The 22,836-nt window shown below is 38.5% G+C and overlaps 2 protein-coding genes across 6 annotated transcripts in view; both read right to left on the bottom strand.

The window, feature by feature from the left end:
- The window catches only part of ITSN2 (intersectin 2), a 111,120-nt gene extending 105,937 nt beyond the window's left edge, over positions 1-5,183 (bottom strand). For 3 of the 5 annotated variants that reach the window (XM_072407456.1, XM_072407448.1, XM_072407452.1), the window contains exon 1: positions 2,273-2,360. The gene's annotated coding sequence lies outside the window, so the exon portion shown is untranslated. Of the gene's footprint in view, positions 1-2,272; positions 2,361-5,039 lie in introns of those variants that run through there. The other 2 variants (XM_072407450.1, XM_072407455.1) reach the window with 2 other exon arrangements.
- Positions 5,184-5,554: 371 nt separating this feature from the next.
- The window catches only part of GCFC2 (GC-rich sequence DNA-binding factor 2), a 21,335-nt gene continuing 4,053 nt past the window's right edge, over positions 5,555-22,836 (bottom strand). Inside the window, exons 4-20 of the mRNA XM_072407447.1 lie at positions 22,461-22,568; positions 20,355-20,504; positions 18,827-19,036; positions 18,156-18,253; positions 17,008-17,120; positions 15,449-15,632; positions 14,412-14,535; positions 14,100-14,175; positions 13,903-14,015; positions 12,533-12,732; positions 11,881-12,031; positions 10,886-10,992; positions 9,849-9,925; positions 8,754-8,820; positions 7,961-8,107; positions 7,431-7,555; positions 5,555-5,799 (exon numbers count right to left, since the gene is read on the bottom strand). Coding sequence (XP_072263548.1) covers positions 5,694-5,799; positions 7,431-7,555; positions 7,961-8,107; positions 8,754-8,820; positions 9,849-9,925; positions 10,886-10,992; positions 11,881-12,031; positions 12,533-12,732; positions 13,903-14,015; positions 14,100-14,175; positions 14,412-14,535; positions 15,449-15,632; positions 17,008-17,120; positions 18,156-18,253; positions 18,827-19,036; positions 20,355-20,504; positions 22,461-22,568 — 2,156 coding nt within the window. The 3' untranslated portion in view covers positions 5,555-5,693. The remainder of the gene's footprint in view (positions 5,800-7,430; positions 7,556-7,960; positions 8,108-8,753; positions 8,821-9,848; positions 9,926-10,885; positions 10,993-11,880; positions 12,032-12,532; positions 12,733-13,902; positions 14,016-14,099; positions 14,176-14,411; positions 14,536-15,448; positions 15,633-17,007; positions 17,121-18,155; positions 18,254-18,826; positions 19,037-20,354; positions 20,505-22,460; positions 22,569-22,836) is intronic.

Genomic DNA, 22,836 nt, shown 5'->3' with positions numbered 1-22,836 from the left:
ATTATGTACAGAGTCCATAAATGTAATACTGGAGTCTGATTGGTACTATGTAGTATTGCACATCACTACTACACCTAAAGGCTGATTAGGCGAAACGCGTCGGGCTTCACTGAAATACCAGTGATTACCTACTGGATATTTCATTATTATCAAAATATGTTATAATTCTGATGATGTATTAGCAGTACATGTATGGTACAGAACTGGGAAAATTTTACTTGATTTGCTCATTGAGAATTTTTGCTACCCATTGGTTTTGTTGTAAACTTCACCGATATACCAAAAAGCCCTCTCTGTCTTTTAACTCTGATCTTCTATAATAATCTGGCATATTAATTATTTCAGGTACACATAAGGGTACTGAACACTAGGTGACACAAATGATCTTTTTGGATATCTGTAAGGGTAACGATCTTCCCAATAGCCAGCAATGTAAGAGACATTCTTCTCACTTACCACCACATGTTTATATATATATATATATATATATATATATATATATATATATATATAAAGCAAAGTTATTTCAAGAGTTTCCCCATGTAAAAAAATTGAGAAAGGCAGCTCAATAAAAAACTAAAAATACATGAAGAAGTACAAATTCATCAAATGTCAACAATTAAAATGACACTCAAATTAGGATGAGTCACATGTGTGACCAGATATAGTCAGCAGCAGAAAGTTCACCGATCCTCCAGCAGGATCATAAACCCAAAACACCGCTAGGAATACACAGGAAAGGCCAATAATAAAACAACACTGAATTTCGTGACTTTCTATCAGCAGAGAAGGAAGCAGCCTGAACAAGTCCTCCCATACTCATCGCCCAGATGGAGACGTTTGCTCAGGAAGAGAGGAAGAGCTACCTAGGTGCCATTGAGATATACAGAACGGCCTAAGCGCCTCTAAAGATTGTACAACTAAATATTAAACCTGGGGTTAGGAGGCATTATTTTTGCCCATGTCAATATCATGTGAACACTCGATAGTAAAGGGGTGATTTTTGGTAATAGTGGAATAAACAGGGATAGGTGGAATTTACTTTTATCAGTTTCAGTCATCAGAAACAATTTTGTGTTATTGTCTTTTCCTGCAGAGATCTCAACAAACATTGCATATTCTGAACACATTTCACAAGTCAGATATGTAAACATTGCATAGGAAGAGCCCGGCGTATACATACACATTCAATAGTAAAGCTGAGCATACGCACACACAGCAATAGGGAAGAGCTGAGACTAATATACATATAGCAGAATACGCACATAACGGTGGTAAAGCCGAGCATACGAACACACACAGCGAGGGGGAAGAGCTGAGACCAATATACATATAGCAACATACGCACACACACGTTCAATGGTAAAGCTGAGCATACGCACACACAGCGAGGGGAGAGAGCGGAGACCAGTTTACATATACCAGCAGACGCACATGACGGTGGTAAAGCCGAGCATACGCACACACAGCGAGGGGGGAGAGCTGAGACCAATTTACATATACCGGCATACGCACATAATGGTGGTAAAGCTGAGCATACGCGCACACGCAGCGAGGGGGGAAGAGCCGAGACCACTATACATATACCAGCATCCGCACATAACGGTGGTAAAGCCAAGCATATGCACACACAGCGAGGGGGAGAGCTGAGACCAATATACATATAGAGGCATACGCACATAACTGTGGTAAAGCTGAGCATAAGCGCAAACACAGCGAGGGGGGAGAGCGGAGACCAGCATACACCTAGCAGCATACCCACATAACGGTGGTAAAGTCGAGCATACGCACACACAGTTAGGTAATAATGGCCACAATCAGGTGAAAGAACCCAGTATATATACATACACAGTGAAGCGCATATATATATATATATATATATATATATATATATATATATATATATATATATATATATATATATATATATATATATATATATATATATATATATATATATACATACACACACACACACATACACGCACACAATAATCACACACACAGCCCAGCATTCGCACAATCAGGTGGCTTGGCTCAGCATACGCACACACAGTCAGCCCAGCACCTGAACGCACACAGTCAGCCAGGTTGTCCCAGCATACACATACGGTAAAGCCCAGCAAACAGAAGCATAAACACACAGTAAATGACATACACCCGCATTTAGGTAGAAACACCCACAAAACAGTGACAAACAGGTTCAGGTGGAGGAGCCCGGCACACATCTATAGACACAGGTAATAGGTAGAGGGGCCCCCAGCACACAGACCTCCAGCCAGCGCTCCGCTCTCGCCTCTTCCTGGCCCGCACACCTCTACAGAAAGCCCCACAGGACAAACCAGCTCAGCGCGCAGCCGCCACTGACGTCACATGCTTGCAGCCCAATGACAAGGTGCTGCTCTGACAGCCAGAGCGGGCGGGCACAAGCAGGTGCAGCATTGATCTGCAGATACATGGAAAAGCTGCTGACTGCATACACGGTCGGGCGGTCAAAGTTCTGTAATGACAGGTGGTCAGTAAGGAAGACATGACACATGAATATCACACACCCAGCACTGCTGTGATGTATGGTGCAGGCTTAGGGACGGAGGAAAATAATAAAAAAAAGCTGTGCTATGAATATATCTCTATATAAGGGGATAATTAATACACTTTTACTGTGATTGTCAGCCTATAATGTATACATCTGCATGAAATAATTATTTGTATCAATATAGAGAAATAATATAAAGTCTCACAAAAGCTCCTCCTTATACCAATAAGAAGGCTTCCTTGCTGCTAGTGACTGTGCCTACGCTGACATGATGTCATCAGTCTGCTGCATGCACAAAGAAGCATTTCCTCAGTCTCCCCTCCAGTGATCAGAATGTAATATTATAAATTATAGCTAGTCAAGGTGAGAGTCTGAAGCTGGGGCTGATCCGTATCCAAATAAAACAGCCACCTTTCTAAAACAGCCACCCACCACCTCCTGCATCACTTTTATTTGGCTGCTGCCAATGACGCCATTCAACCCCCCTTCTCTGAGCTCAGGTTGGACCCATTGATGCCAAAGCTAAGCATGTGACCTCCAAGTTCCCCTCCCAGCTTTGCAGGGCCCTGGGTATCCTGGTTGTTTGTTGGACAATAATTCATAGAAATTCTAGAAGAATGATGACAGAATAAAAGTCAGGTGGTCCATCATGTCTGCCCTTTTATTGGTGTATAGATCTAAGTTTGTCCCATGCATGTTTACATTGACTGACCACCTCTGATGGAAGTATGTTCCAAGAAATTCCAAAAACACTCAGAACCTTCTTTATACCCCTACTGTTCAAAAGATTCAATCAAGCCCCTTCCCCCTTTCTATCCTTGTGACTACATAATTCATTCTTACAGCCTCTAATGATGTGTGAATGTCTTTATTCACTACACAGAAGATTCACCCATGTAGGCGCATTGAGTTCTATCAGAGGTGAGTTTATTAGTACACAGTATTTATATAGCTCCAACATATTACGCAGCACTGCGCAAAGTCCATAGTCATGTCGCTAGCATCCCAAAAAGGGGCTCACAATCTAATATCTATACCATAGTCATTATCATAGACTAAAGTCAATTTTGAAGGGAAGCCAATTAACCTAATTGCATGTTTTTGAAATGTGGGGGGAAACCCACACAAACACGGGTAGAACCTGCAAACTCCATGCAGACAGAGTCCCTGTCAAGATTCAAACCTGGGACCTAGTGCTGCAAACGCTGGAGTGCTAACCACTGAGCCACTGTGCTGCCCATAATATTTGGTATTTCAAAATTTTACAGACTATTAAACTAAATGTAATTTTACAAAGCACTAAGTACAGCACAGTCTTGTCCCGTTCCTAAAACTTTTCTGTTGTTTTGTGGTTTTCCTTCAGGCAGTTTCCACCCACATTCCAAAAACATGCAGTAGGGGTGACTGACAACCACCTCCTCCTCCTCCTCCTCAAAACTGGCCCTAATGTTAATAATATATGACTATGGTAGGGGGGTTAGATTGTGAGCCCCCTTGAAGTACAGCAAGTGACGTGACTATGGACTTTGCGCTCTGTAATATCTCAGTGCTATATAAATACAAGGTATTAATACCAGGCCCAAGCTTACCTGACTTTTCCAGAAATCCATACACTGTTATACCACAGCTTTATAGGTTTGTGACATCATTATTACAAAGTATTTATATAGCACTACCATATTACGCAGTGGTGTACAAAGTCCATAGTCATAGTCCAGCTGTCTCTCAAAGGGGCTCACAGTCTAATGTCCCTACCATAGCCATATGTCAATAATGTAGTCATTATTCGGGCAGTTGTGCACCCGTCCATCACAATTATTATTATTATTATTATTATTAATAAACAGTATTTATATAGCAACAACATATCACACAGCACTGTACATTAAAGTAGCAAATGACAAATACAGACAGTGACACAGGAGGAGAAGACCCTTACACAAACAGCTTACAATCTAGGAGGTGGGGGAAAGTCTCACACAATATACATTCCATTAGTGAGGTATTTGTCAAAGTATTGGACATGTTGGGTCACTTCCCAGAACAGTACTGACCATTTACTTGTTGCTTGGTCTATGTATTCCACACGTGTGGTTGAAGAGCGCCATCTACTGCCGAGCTCAGTACTACAACCTATTCACATTATTCTTTATGAACCTTATTTAGAAGTCCCTCAAGAACTTCTGCTGGGCTGGTATAAATACAGGGATTACTTCAGTCTGAATTATGGGATCTTTCTGAGGAGCAGAAGGATGAACACTCTCTGCCAAGACAACAATCAATTTCTAATGTGTTCTTGTGCATGGACAGACCATTCAAAATGAATAGGCTGCATTTGCACGATGCAAGTTAACGTGACACAACAAGTCACTGCGATGGAGAACCGGCACTCAATGATAAATTGCTAACAGGCAGGGCTTTATTACATATATGCCAGGCAATGTCATTTTTGCAATAAAATAACCTTACCTGCCTGATGGCAATTGTTTTTAAATACACTCACCTGTCCTAATTCAATCACAGGCACTTCCATCATCATCTTCTGTTCTGGGTTCCCAATCTTCAGCAATCTTGATTGGCCGGGCTGGGATGACATAACCCTCACACAAGCACAAAGGGGATCAACCTGTCCTGGCAGCCCCGCGGAATGCCGCTATACTGGCATCATACAGTCAGCTACAAAGAGTTAATGATCAGGCAGGAAAGTACGTTATATCCTGCCTGATGGCGATTTTTCAAAACAGTTCTGCATTAAGACATACGCAACACTTCCTTTGTGTCCGGGCAGTCATGGACCCACCCTCCAGCCTGTGACAGTACAGCAGAGAAGCAGCACAGCAATAAACTTATCTCTTTCACTCTGTTCTTCCTTATGAGCGCTGTATGTATTAAAAATATGAATACATGAATACTGAGCTGCATTCATGTGTGTCCTTCATATCTGCCTAAAGTTTAGGCTTTAAGCTTTAAAGAATTTCCATTACGTACAAATAGGAAAAAATGAAAGTCACACAGCAATGTATTTATGTAGAATATTTTATAAAGTTACATATAAGAAACATTGAAAAAATATTAAGCTTTGAGTTAAAAAATCTAGTTCTTCCAGACATATCATCCAGTAACTGAGCTGTGATTGGACAGCCTCATTAGTTTGGGGTCATGTAGCAGTTCTTGGTGCTATGCTGTACTTCTTCATAACTTCTTCTGCAGAGTTCTCAGCTTTTATCTTCAATAACAAAGATGTCAGCGTCTCCATACTGTCCCTGTAAGGACCGAGAAAAGAAGGAGATCAAACTTTACATAAAGCTTTTCTTCTGTATTTATAGGACACAAATTGTGTTTAGATAAACTTCATATCAATAACAAACTTTACCAAACAGAACTACAAATAATTTGCATACATGATTGTATTTAGAGGTCTGTCTGCAGTTTAACTTTAAACTGTTAACATTTACATTTATTATGTAAATGATTCTTTATACCTTAAAGAAATGTCAGCCTATAAAATTCCTTTAACCAAAAGATTCCCCTAAGATATACTAGGTGAAGCAATGCTTTAAGACAGCAGCATCAAAACACCAAGTGACATGTAACAAGGAATGACTGCATTTGTGTTGTGGGCCAGCCTTTCTAGATGAACATCTGAAGTAAAGAAACACTATAAAGAGCTCTGCTTCGAACTTGTGAAAAAAATTAAAACAGGCAATGTGCCTTCTGTGATAAAACAAACTTACCTGCCTGTTCACAATCTTTTCCTCAATGTACACTAAGCTATGCAAGTGCCCCTCCACAGACAATGCCAAGAATATCTCTATCTGCAATATCCAAAGCTAGCAAAGTACTTTTCTGTATTAAAAGAGGGATAGACTGCAGAGACAGAGACATTTACCTGTAAATATGCAGCCACCATTTATCATGGAACTGGAGAGAGTGCAGAGAAGGGCAACTAAACTAAAAAAACAAATAGAGGAGCTCAGCTATGAGGAGAGATTAGCTGAACTGAATGTATTCTCCCTTGAGAAGAGACGTATAAGGGGGGATATGATCACCCTGTATAAATATATAAATAGTCCATACAGAGATTCTCTCATTCCAATTAATTACTGTAAGATCATTACAAAGTACAAGAGGGCACTCTTTGCGTCTGGAGGAAAAGAAGTTTAGGCTCCGGATAAGGAAGGGATTCTTCACTGTAAGGTCTGTGAAAAATGTGGAATCGGCTCTCTCAGGAAGTAGTTTCATCAACTACTATAGATTGCTTTAAGAAAAAAGTTTTCTAGAAGCACAGAATATAACTGGGTATTAAGGGTCTTAAGGAAAGATTACAGACTGTTGATCCAGGGAACATCCGATTGCCTCATGTGGCCAGGAAGGAATTTTTTTCCCTGTTGGAGCAAATTGTACCAGTGTATTTTTTTCTATTTTACCTTTTTTTCTTTATCAACTATGTCTATAGGGTGTTATATCAGGGATATGTTTATTTCCCTAGTAGTTGAACTTGATGGACTTTTTTCAACCTTTGTAAGAATGAATGTACAAGAGTTGCATTGTGAAGGGCTGGACAATCAAGATGGCTGCAGATACGAACCCAGAAATTGGCAGTTTTATATAGAATGGAAGGCAATAAAACGATTCCTTTTTTTTTTTTGCAAATTTATAGTCCGCACAGTAGGAACCCCTATGCACGGGAAATATGCCTATTGTAAATAGTGGGGGGAAATGGCAGTGGGGTGAATGAATAATCCATCACTAGCAAAAATGATCAATTCTGACCAATATTCTTTCATGTATGTAAATAGCAACCTGATGCCTAAAGTATTGTTTTTATTTCAAAAAACCCTATAAACTAATAAAAAAAAACCACAAACAAAAAGACATCCACTCTGACACTTACCTGTCATTCTGCTTGTGTAGAGCATGGATACACTGTTCCATGTGTCTGCTAAAATTAGCAAGCTTTGCCAAGGATGATCCACCTTCAAGACCCTTGAACCAGCTTTGTGGAAGACACTCAACAATCTGCAGAGATACAAAAAATTGCACTGGAATAAAACAGATGATCTACTTTAAAGATGTTAACACTTTCCTGGTTGAGGAATCTGCCTGAGGGATCTTCCAGAATCACATCACCAACCTGTTTTTGACTAATGTTCAACAGGCTACCTGAAAAATCTTAGGCCAGAAGCTTAATATCAATAGAGTCATTTTCTAAGTCATTGTAACCCATACCTTACCAATGTTACTACCATAAAAAACAATAAAAATGTGTGCAAATCCAAGTCCACAAGGACTGGAGCTGGACATCCCTGATCTAACCTTAGATTTCCTTTGTATGTGCTCATTTTTTTTAATATGAAATAATTTCTGCAATCATTTATAACCAGAAAACCACAAAAAGGACGGTAGAGAAAGCAAACCATTTACCTTGCTGCACTTTGACACCGTTTCATGGTTTGGCTCAGCATTAAGAAGTACGAGCAGCAGGTAACGGTTTAGCAGCTTGTCAAGAGACAGTTCCTGCAGAGCTTCTTCTTCAAGAAATCCATCCCATTGAGCTACATTGCCCAGCAACTGAGAAGAAAAACAAACAAGTCATCATGTAGCATAAGAAACTGGTGAAGATCATTCTAAAACAGCCAATAACAACAGCAAGGCTACTGGCTTGGGACACCAGAAGACCTCCCCACCCTACACATTTCCTTTGCCCTGTCACTATAAAGAGCTTCCTCAACAGCCAACAGCAACGTGCAATAGGCAGCAGGGGGCTAACAATTTTCAGCAATATTAGGAAATGCAAAAGCTTTGGATATCCAAAGTCTGAGCCTAAACCGCAACATAAAAAGTTAAGGTGCTGCAGACATTATGTGCAAATATAGATGCCAAAACACACCAAGCAGCAATTTATTCCACTGAGTCTCTTAAAAAAGGAAATCTATAAAGAGTGTGGGTCAATTTATACTATTATGTTTTAAGATGTTACCTTTTTTAATGGTATTTAGATATGCTGGTTACTGAAAAATGCCAGGTGGTGCACCCAGCTGCTACACACACACACACACACACACACACACACACAAACACACACCTCCCAAAATACAATTCTTTAGTTACAAAGGAAGCACAGCACACCAGCACAGTCTTCCCACGTTGCAGCTGCCTTTGTCTAATTAAATCTTAAAATGTTTTACTTTTTTTATAGGCAGGGCAGACAACTTACTTTTACAGCAGACCAGAATTGTCTCTCTCGGAACCTAAAATGTAGAGAGTTTTTGTCTTCTAATACTCTGCAAAAAGCACAAAAATAAAACATAATAAAGGCTACAGACACATAATTGTTATTTAAAGTTAATCAACAAAGACATTGTTATAGAATCGTTCCTTAAAAAGACACCCAACAACATAAAAAAATGACAAATTAAAAACAAATGATCCATTCTAACAGATTGGTTCTGGCACTCTATCATCCTCTATCATGCATACAGATTTTGTTAGACAATGAATCATCATGTACACTATGTACATGCATGGCCAGTAGGCGTGTGATCTTTAAATGTGATCAGTACAGCAGCCTTCTGAGATCTGCAGACAACCACACTGATGTAGGATTAGAATCATAATTCTAGAGACTAGAGTGGACTAAAGACTGATGAAACATCTAGGGTCACAGATAAAAATTAATTAGGTAATTACTAGTCAAATCGATTCCACTTGCACACTAATCGAGCCACCCACATTCCTTCTAGATGCACACTGGAACCAAAGCCTTGACTTTTTGAAGCCTCAATCCCAATGCTATTTGCCACGATCTTTGGATGATTATAAAGCAAATGAAACAAAAACATTGGAGTGCTTTGCAAAGAGAAACAAATATATTGATTTGATTTTTTTTTTACAGGTGAAAAATTGTGCCTTAAATAACTTTTTACTTTTAAATAAAAACACAAATTTTGCATAAACGTGATGTTTTCATCACTTTCTAGTTTTAAATGTGACCTTTAATTCCAGAGGACCTGTTGGGCTGGTGAATGTTTAAAGCAATGTACAATACAGGTGAAAACGTAGCATGTATACAGCGGTCCCCTAACGTTTTTCATCAACCTGACCATGAAAAGGTAACTGCTGTACTTTTCTTTGAAGGATAGCACAGTGAGGTAACATTGATCATTCTCACCCCCTTCCACAGAACTGTACAGCATTGTGTGTACTGCACTTGTTCATTCTTCTGTCACTGGAAACAATTACCAATGAAAGTTTCCAGATACAGAAATGTCTGTACGGGGTCCCAATTTAAAAACATTAAAATAAGACCTACCTTTTGGGATAAATAGGAATATAAACATCATCTTCAATGGCCTTTCTTAGTCTTGAAACTAAACAAGCGATGAGATCCTGGTCCAAGAAAACATGATCAGTATAAGAATAGTGTTCTCACACAAATTGTACACAACTTTAATCTAGGATTCACCTCCTTTATCAACTGAAATGAATTAGAAAAATGTGGTTTTCTTAGGATGAAAGTTTTATGCCCCTTGGATATAAAAACCTTCCAAGTTTTGAAGAAAGAAAAAAAAAAAAAAAAGTTATAAACTATTTAAATAAATGGGAAGACAGCAACCCCCCCCCATCTATTTTATATCAATAGTTTCTCACATCGGGTCGTGTGACTTTTGTGAGACAGATAGGGCTACATTTATAAATTTCTACATTTAAAAATTACAGAGCTTTCATACTGCTTCTTTGTATTCTACACATAGATATAAAAAAGTGATTAGAAATAAAATAATAATAATCGATAGTTAAATATATTATACACTGTTCAGTGTTTATAAACGCACAGACATCTCTAACATAAGTTTCTGAAAAGAAATAGCAATAACAGCAAGTGCGAAACAGCAAAGTCTGTGGTCATCTTTAGGTATAGGATTGTCACTAGATCCAAACTGTGTCTCAAGCAGTGTTTTTCGACCTAACATGGGGGAACCCTTGATATAACTTTCAGGTCTACAGAGAACCCCTTCTATGATTACTAAATCCACAGCTCACAGTATATTAGTGTGGTGACCTAAGAATCCCAAATTGCTCAATGCTCATGGAACCCCTAGCAAACTCTGAAGGGACCCTAGGGTTCCAATGAACCCTGTTTGAGAAACACTAAACTAAAGTTTAGATTGTAAAAGTTGTGAAGACAACATGTATTCAGAATGTAATCCTTCTCTGGAGCTATCTCGGAATATATTCTATGCATCATGTGCAAGCTACGTGTGAATCAGACAGTGGCACACAGACCTCTGTTTATAATTTTTTGTATAACGTAAAGATAAAAAGAGGCAGGCGTATTACATCTCTTACCTTCACTATTTTGCTGGACTCATTCTGTAGTACATGTGTCTTGCAGAAACATACCAGCCTGTCTGTTTGCTTTGAGGACAGAGGATCCCACACATGTTCAACTAAAGCTATAAGGCAAAATATGTCTTCTTAAATATCAAATGCAATTCCTCAAATAACATAATACAATAAATAATTTATTAATTAAATCAATGAGCTACCTTAAGGTGCAAGTTTAGGTAGGCATACGGAAATTAGATACATAAATGAAGTGTCTTGCTTATCAAACCATTTTTAAATTTTGTTCAGTTAACCTAACGCAGACATACTGGTCACACTGCACTTGGTCTCCAATTGGGCAATAAAGGAGAAGCAACACACTACTGCAAACCCTCTTTATAATGCAGTAAAACCTGATTGACAAAGCTGCTCTTCATCTCCCAAGCACAAAATTTGCAGTGTGAGGAATTATGGGAGGCTACTATTTAAAATACATTTAGGGAAGTTTTAATAAACACAGGTAAGGTAGGTATATTTGATAACTGTCTTCACTTTTGATTTTGCTACATGTTGATCCTGCCAGTGAATCTATTATTTTTTAATACTTTCTCTGGCCATCACAAGACCCTTCCTGCAATAAAAATACTGCCTGTTCACAAATCATCTTTGCAGAATTATAGTTCTACTTATTGCAACAAATTACATTTTAGTCTTTAAATTTAAATATGCTTTATTTTAAAGCAGGGGAATCAACAAACGGACTACATTACTTATTCTAGTTGCATCGTGCAAAGAGAATGCTATAGTGGATGGAGGTGAAACACACAGTGAGCCTGTCAGGTGATTTGGTGTCTGGTTTTAATATTAGCCGCTTTTAAACTGCAAACAAAGTAATAATGGATTTTAAAATTCCCAAATAATGGCAATTTTTACCTTTTCACTCAAACTCTTTTTTAGGATGCAAGGAGTCTGCAAAATAAATGAACAATATCCTCTTCCAATCACATTTGTCTTACCAGAAACTCTGGGGACTATTGTTTTCTCAATGACAGCTGACAGCACTTTATGATCTGAGTTTTGATCTGTGTTGTCTTCATGTTCTTCTTTGGGGAAACAAAAGTCTTCCAGGTCACAGTACCATGGCATCTGGTCCAACTCTGTGACATCCTGAGGAACAAACACACTAAACATTGAAGACAACATTGAAAAATCTTTACAGAGGCATACAATGGTGCATCCAGGAAAGCTCAAGATGATTAATAAAAAAAAACTGCAGTGTAGGCCATGATGTGACGAAATTTAAGTACTTGCACACTAGTATCAACCTCTTGCAGTACACTGTACAGCCAAGCACAGAACAACGGGTGGGAGAGGCGGCACAAAAAGCCAATCAAATGTGCTGCAATTCTCTCTAAAATGCTGTGCAGAATGGCAGTTCATCAGTCAGATGCTTCTCTTTCAGTATCCAATCATAAGTTGGAAAAACGACAAGTCCTAATTATACTCCTTAATTACAGTAGTAGGTAAATAAAAGCCATTGTGATATAAAACAAGCTGTTACAATTATTAACTTGTGCAGATCAGAGATTTTCTATGACATTCCTGTCCCAAGTAAAGAAATTTAAGTAACCAAGGCACTGATATAATGTGTAAAATAGGCAAACTCACCTCCAGCGGATTCCAGCCTATGAGTTGCAAACGGACCAGAGGATTCAGAATTTTATTAAGACAGAGGCTGATATAGGCATCGTAATAAGACTCCGGGAACCTGACTCTCCAATCATCAAATTTACGCAGTATATTCCTAACTCGGCAAAAGTCTTCATGGACATCTTCGAAAATGGTCTTACACTCAGCCAAAATGTTTTCTGCAAGGGAAGGAGAAAGAATCACATAGAAGGACTGGAACTGTTACACGAACCATAATGAAGATACAATGGAGGTTCGCTTGTTCATCTCCAATTCAGGAATATCTGGCCATCCTTTACCTATGTAAATTAAACTCAAGAACAAACATGTATTATATGCGGCTTATTAGTCCCAGGTATGGTGGCTGGGGGGGGGGGGGGGGTAGGTGTTTGCCTTCCAATGTCTTTTAAGCAAAAGGGAGTGACCTAGGGTCCCAATGCTGCCCCTTCATAGGTGCAGTAGAGTGAGCAAGCAAAAAGTGTTAACGGAGTATACCTGTTAGTAGCCATCTCAGAAGAGTAATATTAACAGGCTTCCTTTCTCTAATCTTTTTAAAGCTGCACAGATTTTAGCATATAAAAAGAATGCACTGGAATGTCTTGTAACGTGTGACCAGCCAAGTGGTAGGGATCTAATTATTTTATATTTGTTCTTGCATAATATTTATCTTGCAACTTTGGCCACCAAAACTGAAAATTAGGAGAAAAGTAATTTTTAATATTAAAAAACAAAAAAAAAAAAATAATTCTAGTTATGTGGAGAGCCCCATTTGTAAGAATAATGTTGACATATATAACCAAAGCTCAGGTTTATTTTTTTATAAATTTTTGAAAACCTCACTTTTCTCCCCATAATTGTTTTTAGCTGGGTGGGAAGAAGCTTTAAGCAGATGGTGGTTCATGTATTGTGACCCAATTTATAGTAACCAACCAAAACCAGCTGAATGGTTATTGAAGTGCTGGGTGATGCTCCTGGCTAAAAGAAGCTTGGGAGAACACTGAACCTCAACAATATCTTCCAGTTTAGATGGTAAAACCATGTACAGACATCAGAGAGATGCTAGATGTCTGTAGATGGAAATAAACTTGTAATTGTAATTGTTTCCAGCAACAGGACGAGCCAGTGGCAACGAGATGTGCCATCCTCAATAGAAAAAGATAATGGGCATCCCCACACAATTGTTCATCAATCTGCAAGTGCAGATTGGTGAACGTCAGAGAACCATTAAATACATGCTAGATTTTCACTCAAAACCATTATGACTGTCTGTATCAGCTTTAGTCTGATATAGTGGAAAAGTACTTGTCTGAAAATTTCCCCCAGTGCAACAAAACTTTATTCACAGGTACCTCGACTTCTCTGTAAGTTGTTTTCTACGTCCGCTGTAAGCTCATCATCACTGGACATTCCTTCATAGTGATCTTTTTCTCCAGACTCCTCACGTCTCTGTTGCCTTTTTCTTCTACAGAAAGGAACGGACACAATTAAATGAAATACTCAAGTTCCAACTGCTGCCACTTTCGTATCAGAAATCTTTGTATCTTACCTCCGTAGCTCACAGTCCTGGATCTGCTTTTCCATTTTGTCATCCGATGTTTCCTTTTCACTTGTTACTCCATTTCCTACCAGATAAAAGAAAAAACAACTGCTGTTTGTGAAGGTTGTTGAATAACTTTAAAATTGAATTGGTTCTATATTGTTGAAGACTTTAGAACTAAAGAAGCTACTTCTACAAGCTTTTAATGAGTGCAAGGAAAATACTCCATCCCTCGTAGGAACGAAATTGGTGATTTACACAAGTTATTCAGCTGTGACTGAAGGTGGTGTAGTCCGGTATCACAGGTCAACCCACACTTACCAGAAAGCTTCTGAATTGCAGCTGACTCATTGTGGAGATCATCCTGCCTGCGCTTTACTAGAATTCTGGCTCGCTCTTCTAATATTTGGAACATCTCTGCTTCCAGTTGATTAATTTGTTGGATCTACAGAATAAAGAAGAATACATTTCAATAAAATATTTGATTGAATTTTACCGAAAAACAAAAAGACAAATTAAAATGTTCCCAATAGCTCCAGAAAACTGAATGTTATTTAGCTCTTGCACTTAGGAGGCAAGTAACACCCCATACTGCACCTCCCTACTGGTCCATTGCTGTGATGTGCAGCCTCAATAGACACATATGTGAAATCTTAACAAAATAAGTATTGTGGGGCCTGGTTAGTTCTAAGATGAGAGACTGCCAAGGAGACTGCCAACTTTGGGAGAAAGCGATTAACAAATACTGGTAATAAATGATGATAGTAAACAGCTTACAAATGTCCAGGTTTCAAGTGCTCCAGAAAGTTCAATAAAAAAAAAAAGTTGAACTGACATAGCAATGGTTCTCAATCTTATTTCAGGTTAATATTTATCTAACAGTGGATAGAAACATGTATTCCCTGATTCTCAACTACACATGTCTCAGTTGGTCATCAATCAACCAAATCCTAGTTTAAATTACATCAACGAAAGATGTGTAGCATTCCAAAATACATCATTGTTAAAAGGGGGCCATCCTCTTATCCTATGTTGAGGCCCTTTCTTTTTCTTTGGTTAACTAAAAGCAGCTTCAAAATCTATAAGGGAATTGAACAATGATAAAGTTCGCTTCCGTCAGCAGACCTCAAAATGAATGAATGTTTTTTATTTAAGTCTAATGCGGGCCCTAGAAGCATTTCCTTTATCAGCCTAGTGGTTTAAACTAATTTGTCCTTTCAGGTTCCTGACCCAAAATGAATTCTGTCCTTCAACAATGTTCAGAAGCTACTGATAAAACAACTCCCTCAAGTCTGCACACTTTAACATGTTGCATGGTTCACCTACTTATGTTTCTTGATCATTTTCCATCCACCTACCTTTTCATTTAAACAATCAACAAAATTTTCCACATAAATCTTCATTTCTTTGAAAAATGTAAAACTCTGTTTACTTGACGTCTTTTCTAATTTCTCAAGTGCACTTTTAGAATTTTCCAGGTCATAGGTGTATTTTTCATTGTCAAGCAGATGAGAGCGATGAACCTCTTGAATAGAGGCTATTCTGGAGAGGAAAGAGACAAAAAAGTTGGGAATTTTAATACAACAGTGACAAAATAATTTTGAAATACAACCTTTTAGTATACAATGGTACTGTACTTAAATAAACTCTTATTGTATTGCTCTGGTTGTAGCTTGATATTTTTAACAAGTGGATTGAACCACAAGAGAAATGCAGACTTGCTTTGATCCTGGAATAAATCCTTCAGTGTTACCAAATGGAAGAGTCCAATAAGCAGGGTGATTCCACTTGAACTGGAAATTTAAGCAATTATATGACCTGAAAATATGGTATAGATGTTGAAGTGGGCTTATGCTAAAATGTTTACATTAGGGAGGCATAAAGATGGACTGATGTTTCCTGATAATGCTATTCCAGGTTTCTTTAATAAAAAGCAAGGGATGTGTTCATGTGGTTACCTTAATGTTGGTAAAAGGGTGAATTGACATTCAGATTGGGCCAATTCCCAGCTTTAAATGGTAAAAACCATTTATTTGAAAAGCACTTAAAGCTATATTAGCTACTCTGCAACAGTTTAGTTCTCTATCTTGCTAGCTTAAAATTGACTTAAAGGTTAGGTCAAGTTTCTGAAATGCTTATTTGCGGTGTGTGTTATCCTTTTTATAAACAAACATTCTTTCACTTGCAATGCGACTTTAAACTTATATTGTGAATTGTTCCATAAATAATGGATTGCATTTGAAGCCTAATTCTAACAGCAAGTTTTCCACTGCTTTTTAGTATTCATGCACCTAATAATGATAATTTGTTTTTAAATTATGTAGGAAAATTGAACATAACAGATGCCTATACCTTTCGCAAAGTTTTGAGGTTTGACATCAAGCCATGGCATTTTCAGGAAACAAACAGATTTTTCCAGCACCTGGTTTACCCAATATAATTTAACATAGAAAAAAAAAACAACTCTAAATCCTTTACCAAAGCAGTCATGGAGCCACATGGTAAAGTGCTAAAGGTACAGTGCCCCTAAAAAAACATCCTAAGAAAATCATGTCAATTTGCTGCATGCAGGTAATATTGATCTTTCTGTCTTCCTTTCCCATTGAGCACTCTCTAGGACTGCTGTAACTAACACCCTGACAGTTCAGAGAGTAAAAAAAAGCAGCAGAGGGCACACAAATATTACGTTTATGGCAAAGGCATTGGGATCTACTTGACTGCAATCTCTGTACCAAGGAAGTCCCGGAAGTAGATACTGATTCTAAAATATGCCTGATGCTGTCCTTCTTACTATCATCAGGGTGAAAAACCTTTTTCAGATATAACAAATTATTTATTTATTATTTAGTTATTAATTTAATAAACTGATATTTAAGCAGTATGCTGACTTGGATAAAATATGCTGTAAAAAAATTACCTTGTTGTCAGCTTCCTTTTTACATCCTCCAGAGTCACTGGTGGAAACTTTGGATCTATGTGCTTTTTCACACGAGGTGGGCTGTCTCCTCGTAGGATAAAATCATTATTAACCTGGTGAAAGAAAGATAAGAATACAATTATACAGGTAGTCCCCATGTTACATACGAGATAGGAACTGTAGGTTGGTTCTTAAGTTGAATTTGTATGTAAGTCGGAACAGGTATATTATTTTATTAAATGCATTTAGGACAGATGTTTGTTTCAACATATTGGGCAGCGAGATGTCAGTTACTGTATAAAATCCTCACTGTTTGCTAATAACAAACAAAGCAAAAAAAAAAAACTTTATGAAGCCTAGACATTCATTAACTTCTGGACCAAGCTGTGCTTTGTTATGCAAAAAGAAACAACTGCAGAGTTCGCTTGGTCATTAAAGAGTTAGAAGATTTTGCAGAAGAGCTAAGTCCTTAAGATCACATACAACCTCAGGTGTATTATTTTAATAAATGCATATAGGACAGATGTTTAGCAAAACATTACTTCTGCAAGTCATGCAAACCGCCTCTGCCATCAAGCCTTGCCCTGCACACCAGTGAGCAGAGAAGCCCTATTTTTACCTAGGTGTCGTCCGTATGTCGGATGTCCTTAACTCAGGGACTACCTGTACATGGTTTTATACTCATAGCAATCTATCATATATTATTTCAGTGTATCAAAATCTGACTAATATGATCTTATTTATAGTTAACCACTATATTATACAGTGCTGTACAATGAATTGAGGCTGCAAATGAGAAACTTGCATTCAAAACTTTTACAAGCTATGACAAAGCAGGAGTAGAGGGCCATGACCAGTCAAGCTTACAAACTAAGAGGTGGAGGCAGTAGTGTACAATAAGTGGGGGGATGGAACTGAAGCAAATTAGTGATGATTATTAAAAAAGAAAGCAGTTTTTGATTAGTAAAACAGAAAGCTGTTCTCCCCAGATTTTTTTTTTTTAGCAGGATGGGAAGCAGCCCCTGTATTGTGACCTAACCACCCAATAAAAGCTGGGTGGTGCACCCAGCTAAAACGAGCTAGAGGGAAAACTATAGAGGTAGATGAGTAGTAGAGTTTGATGGTGGATTTTTAGGGGAAACACAGACCTGTGGATATTTGACAGCTTTTCTTATCTGCTGCTCTTCCCACCGGTCCTGCCTGTCATCCTGTTCCTGGTTATCACTGTCCGAGTCACTGCTTGATGCTGCAACACAAAGTACAGTATATTCCATTTATCATGCTGACATAATCCATTGTAACTATGCTGCATGTGCTTCGTTCAGAGGGACTTTGGCTTCATGACATGAAATACTGATCATTAACCAACATATTTTATTATCTGCAGAAAGTTTATCAGAATTACATTTATAATGTGCCAAGATCTTTTATTTTTACTTGACTTCCAAATTATGGTTAGTAGTCAGAAACTGGTGCAGAAAGGTTTTAGTAATTTCAAATATTTTCACTTTTGCTCTGTGCTTCATAGTTAACATCCCTTAAAATGTAAAGATGCCTGACTCCACCCCCCCCCTCCCCCCTCCTCCACACTGCCAAGAACAGCCATTGGTCGAAGTAAACAAAGTAAACTGATTCCGGACCTTTGGTAAACTTAATTGGCCAGGTAAAATAGCAATCAGGCAATAAATATTTTATTTCAGAAGGGATATCACACTTTCCTTTTACAATAAAGGACCTGCCTGGTAGCAACTTATCGATAAAAAGTTCTTACACAGCAGGAAAATAGTTTGTTATGCTGTACCTTCTGCAGAAATCTTACCCATCTCCTCAGCCATCTGCTCATTTAAGGTTTTCACCCCAGGTGCAAACTTGATTCTTCTTTCATGATCATCCAGATCATTGTCACTTTCTGACTGGCTAGAATCTGAGACTTCATGAGTGATTTGCAACGATATGAAATCTCCTTTTGCCCGCGCCAGTTTCCGTTGCCTGCGAGCTGCTCGGATTTGCTTGGCATCTGGGATTTCACCTGTGCTAAACAGAAGTTTCATAAAGATTTCAAACCATGCATAGTGGTAACTGATTCTCCAGTCATAACAAAAATCACATTGTCATACCACTGACAGATAATCCAAAGAGTTTGGCATGAATCTGGAAGAACGCTCAATGCATGTCTATTAATATTATTACACAGTATTTATATAGTGCCGACATATTACACAGCACTGTACAAAGTCCATTATCAGATCACAAGCTGTCCGTCAAAGGGGTTCACAATCTAATGTACCTATCATATGTCATTACCACAGTCTAAGGTAAGTTTTTTGGGGAAGCCAATAAACCTAGCTGCATGTTTTTTTGGAATGTGGGAGGAAACCAGAGTACCCAGGGAAAACCCATGCAAACACAGGGAGAACATGCAGATAGAGTCCTCGCCAAGATTCCAACCTGGGACCTAGGACTGCAAAGGCCGGAGTGCTTACTACTGAGCCACCGTGATGTCTCTTCAGAAGTGTTCCATGAACTTGCCATGTTACTGACAGAAAAACCCATTTAGCACACATGGATAATCCTAAAAGTAAGCCTTTCCTTTAAAGAGTTCTCAGTATCATCACTGTTTCCATGCAGGACTGTTTAGCATGTTCATCTCCTATATTATTACCATATTCCCGGGAGATCATTAAACAATTCCCTTACAAAGTGCTCTGTGTCCCACATGCTCAGTATGTCCCTATAAGTCTGACCCCCATGCACTCAACATATCCTGAGAAGTTACCCCTGTAGACTCAACATATCCCTGAAAAAAAGTGATGCCTACGGCAGCTACAGTACTCCGTATAATTAACATGTCCCTCATGAACTCCTCCTTGCTCAGGTTATTTCTAATAAAATCTCCCATGTGGCCAGCACTTTTTTCAGAGTTTTCTAAGTGGTTATGAAGTCCTTTCTTTCCCAGATCCAGCCTGTAATACACGGTAATGTAAATACTCTACCTCCTGTATATATCAAGGGGCAGTGTGTTCACTTCAAGAGGAAATACATTCACAAACAATTCTATGGGCAGACCCACTTGAAGCAAGTTAAATGTGCTTGTCATTGATTTAATCATGAGCTCAGAACACTGGTGACAAAATGATCCTTCAAGACAAGCTTAAAGTCCCTTAATGAAAAATTTTTAAGGCTTAAAGTTCCCATACACAAATTTCCATTTTGTCAAATCCATAATAATAAAAATATACACATTATCCATGATGGGACAATCTGACATTTTAGTTCCAGCAACAAACAGCTCTGCTATACCCATATAAATGCAATTTCAAGGATAACTGCTAACAGTAGCTACAGACCTGCCCGAGAAGGAGAAGAAGATGGTTGAGAAGGAGAAGAAGACGGAGATGTGCTGGTACTTGCAGATCCTGACGACTCGTTTTCCTTAGGACATTCCAGGTCTTCAGGTTCGCTGTGCTCCTGCTCTGAATGGGTGCTGCCTTGCGAACCTTAATAACATAATTAGATAGGATTATTTATATGTATCAATATTTGTAGCCAATCTGGCCACTGCAAAGCTCCTGCAGCCATTTACTGTACCTCCTTGATATTGCATATTGGGTCACATCATGCTGTAAAAGACATTCCCACAGGCAGTGAGTGAAAGGATATCAGAAAATTTACTTTGCTGCTCTGTCTACAAAGGCAAAAATTATTTCTGCACAAACTGCCTGCCAAATTCAACCAAAACATAAAGACAAACACACATGGTATGGGGGGGTTATAATATGAACTCATAATAGCTTCTGATCATTTTGATTTCACATACCGTAGGATCAACTTTTAGAGTCCACATACCAGAATACGGATCTCTGCATACAAAAAGCAATAGTTATCAGTGTTCAACCCAGAAATGCTTTTAAGGTGAGTGGGAAGGAGCTGTAGGTTGATGGCAGCCCCTGTATTGTGACCCAGATCCATCAATAAGCACTCAGAAACAGATGAAATTGAAAAGGGCCGGGTGGTGCGCCTGGGTAAAAGGGGCTAGTGAGAACATTGATTAATTTTAAACTGAGTCTATTGAGATTTAAAAATTACAGTCACATGGCTAAAATATAGATCTGTATCCTTGTGGTAAAGCTTTGTGAATGGAGGCTTATGTCCAATACCAAGTATTAAAAAACACAGATATGTAACTTTAAATTACCAACAATTTCAGGTTGTGTCTATATCAGTGCTAATGAAGCTAAAGAAGTCATAACTAAATGCTCACTGCCTATGAGGTTATATATTAAGTAAAGGGCGCTGGGTCTTTCTCTTCAGTATAAAGGAATGCTTAGAACTGTCGGATGGGGAGATGTTCCTTTACTTCCTTGTGGTCATTGGAGCAGGACAGAAAGGGAAACAATCAGACAGGAATAGAAAAGGATCTGGGGGTTCTGGTAGATCATGGACTTAATAACAGCATGCAATGCCAAGCTGCAATATCTAAAGCTAGTAAAAAACTTTCTTGTATTAAAAGAGGAATAGTCTGCCGAGATGGAGACATAATCCTGCCCCTGTACAAAGCATTGGTCAGACCACATCTGGAATATGCAGCCCAGTTTTGGGCACCAGTTCACAAAAAGGACATTGTGGAACTGGAGAGAGTGCAGGGAAGGGCAACTAAACTAATAAAAGGAATGGAGGAGCTCAGCTATGAGGGGAGATTAGCTGAACTGAATCTATTCTCCCTTAAGTGGTCCATATAGAGAACTCTCTTCCCAAATATTCACTTTGAGATCATAACAAAGAACAAGAGGGCACTCTTTGCAGCTGGAGGAAAAGTTTAAGCTGTGGATAAGGAAGGGATTCTTCACTGTAAGGTCTGTGAAGATGTGGAATCGGTTCCCTCAGGAAGTAGTTTCAGCAACTACTATACACTGCTTTAGGAAAAAGCTGGATGTTTTTCTAGACGCACACAGCATAACTGAGTATTGAGGCTTTAAAGGAAAGATAACAGTGACTGTTGGTCCAGGGAACATCCGGTTGGTTCATGAAAACAGATTTTTTTTTCCCTGTTGAAGCAAAATTGTACCAGGGTTTTCTTTTTTCCTTCCTCTGGACAACTATCTCTTATAGGGTTTTATATCTGGGATATGTTTATTTACCTAGTGGTTGAAATTGATGGACTTATGTCTTTTTTTTCAAACTGACCTACTATGTAACTATGTAGCTGGAACACATATAGTAATAAAACCTTTCATCTCTCTTTACAAAACCTATTGGAGTTCAACCTCTGAACTAATGCGAGCTATCATTTCACTAATTTCTTCCATCCTCCCACTAACCCAGTTTCAGGTTTCACTCATCGTTATGTATTTTTGTATAATTTGAATTTTCCAGGTATGGTTAGGTTTTCAATATTTGGAATTATTACATTGGTGAATCATCTTTCAATGTTCTCTTGCACATTTCACACTTACCATTCTCAGGTGATCCGATAGGAACTTCAGCCTTTTCTGTCTTTTTCTGAACATTGAATACTACAGCGTTTACACTCGGTTTCTTAATCTTAAAAGCAACATCTTCATCTGGAAAATAAAATATTTCAGTTTAAAAAAAACCCTTTTAAATTTTTCACGACAAGTTATTAAAAATCTGTTGCACCTGTTTGAATAATCAGTACTTAGCTATATAGCCCCTGGACTGAGAAATAGGACCTCATAATCAGCAAGCATTTCAAGATGGGGAGGGTAGACACAGAAAAAGCCACGGGGAGCTGAGGATGCCGCGGGCTGCGCGGGGGATGTCGCATGACAAGCTATGGGGGCTGCGCGGGGGATGTCGTATGACAAGCTA

This window comes from Pyxicephalus adspersus, chromosome 4, assembly GCF_032062135.1.
Source record: "Pyxicephalus adspersus chromosome 4, UCB_Pads_2.0, whole genome shotgun sequence".
Classification (NCBI taxonomy): Eukaryota; Metazoa; Chordata; class Amphibia; order Anura; family Pyxicephalidae; genus Pyxicephalus; species Pyxicephalus adspersus.
The sequence above is the reverse complement of the archived record's forward strand: the minus strand, read 5'-3'. Positions and strand labels throughout refer to the sequence as shown.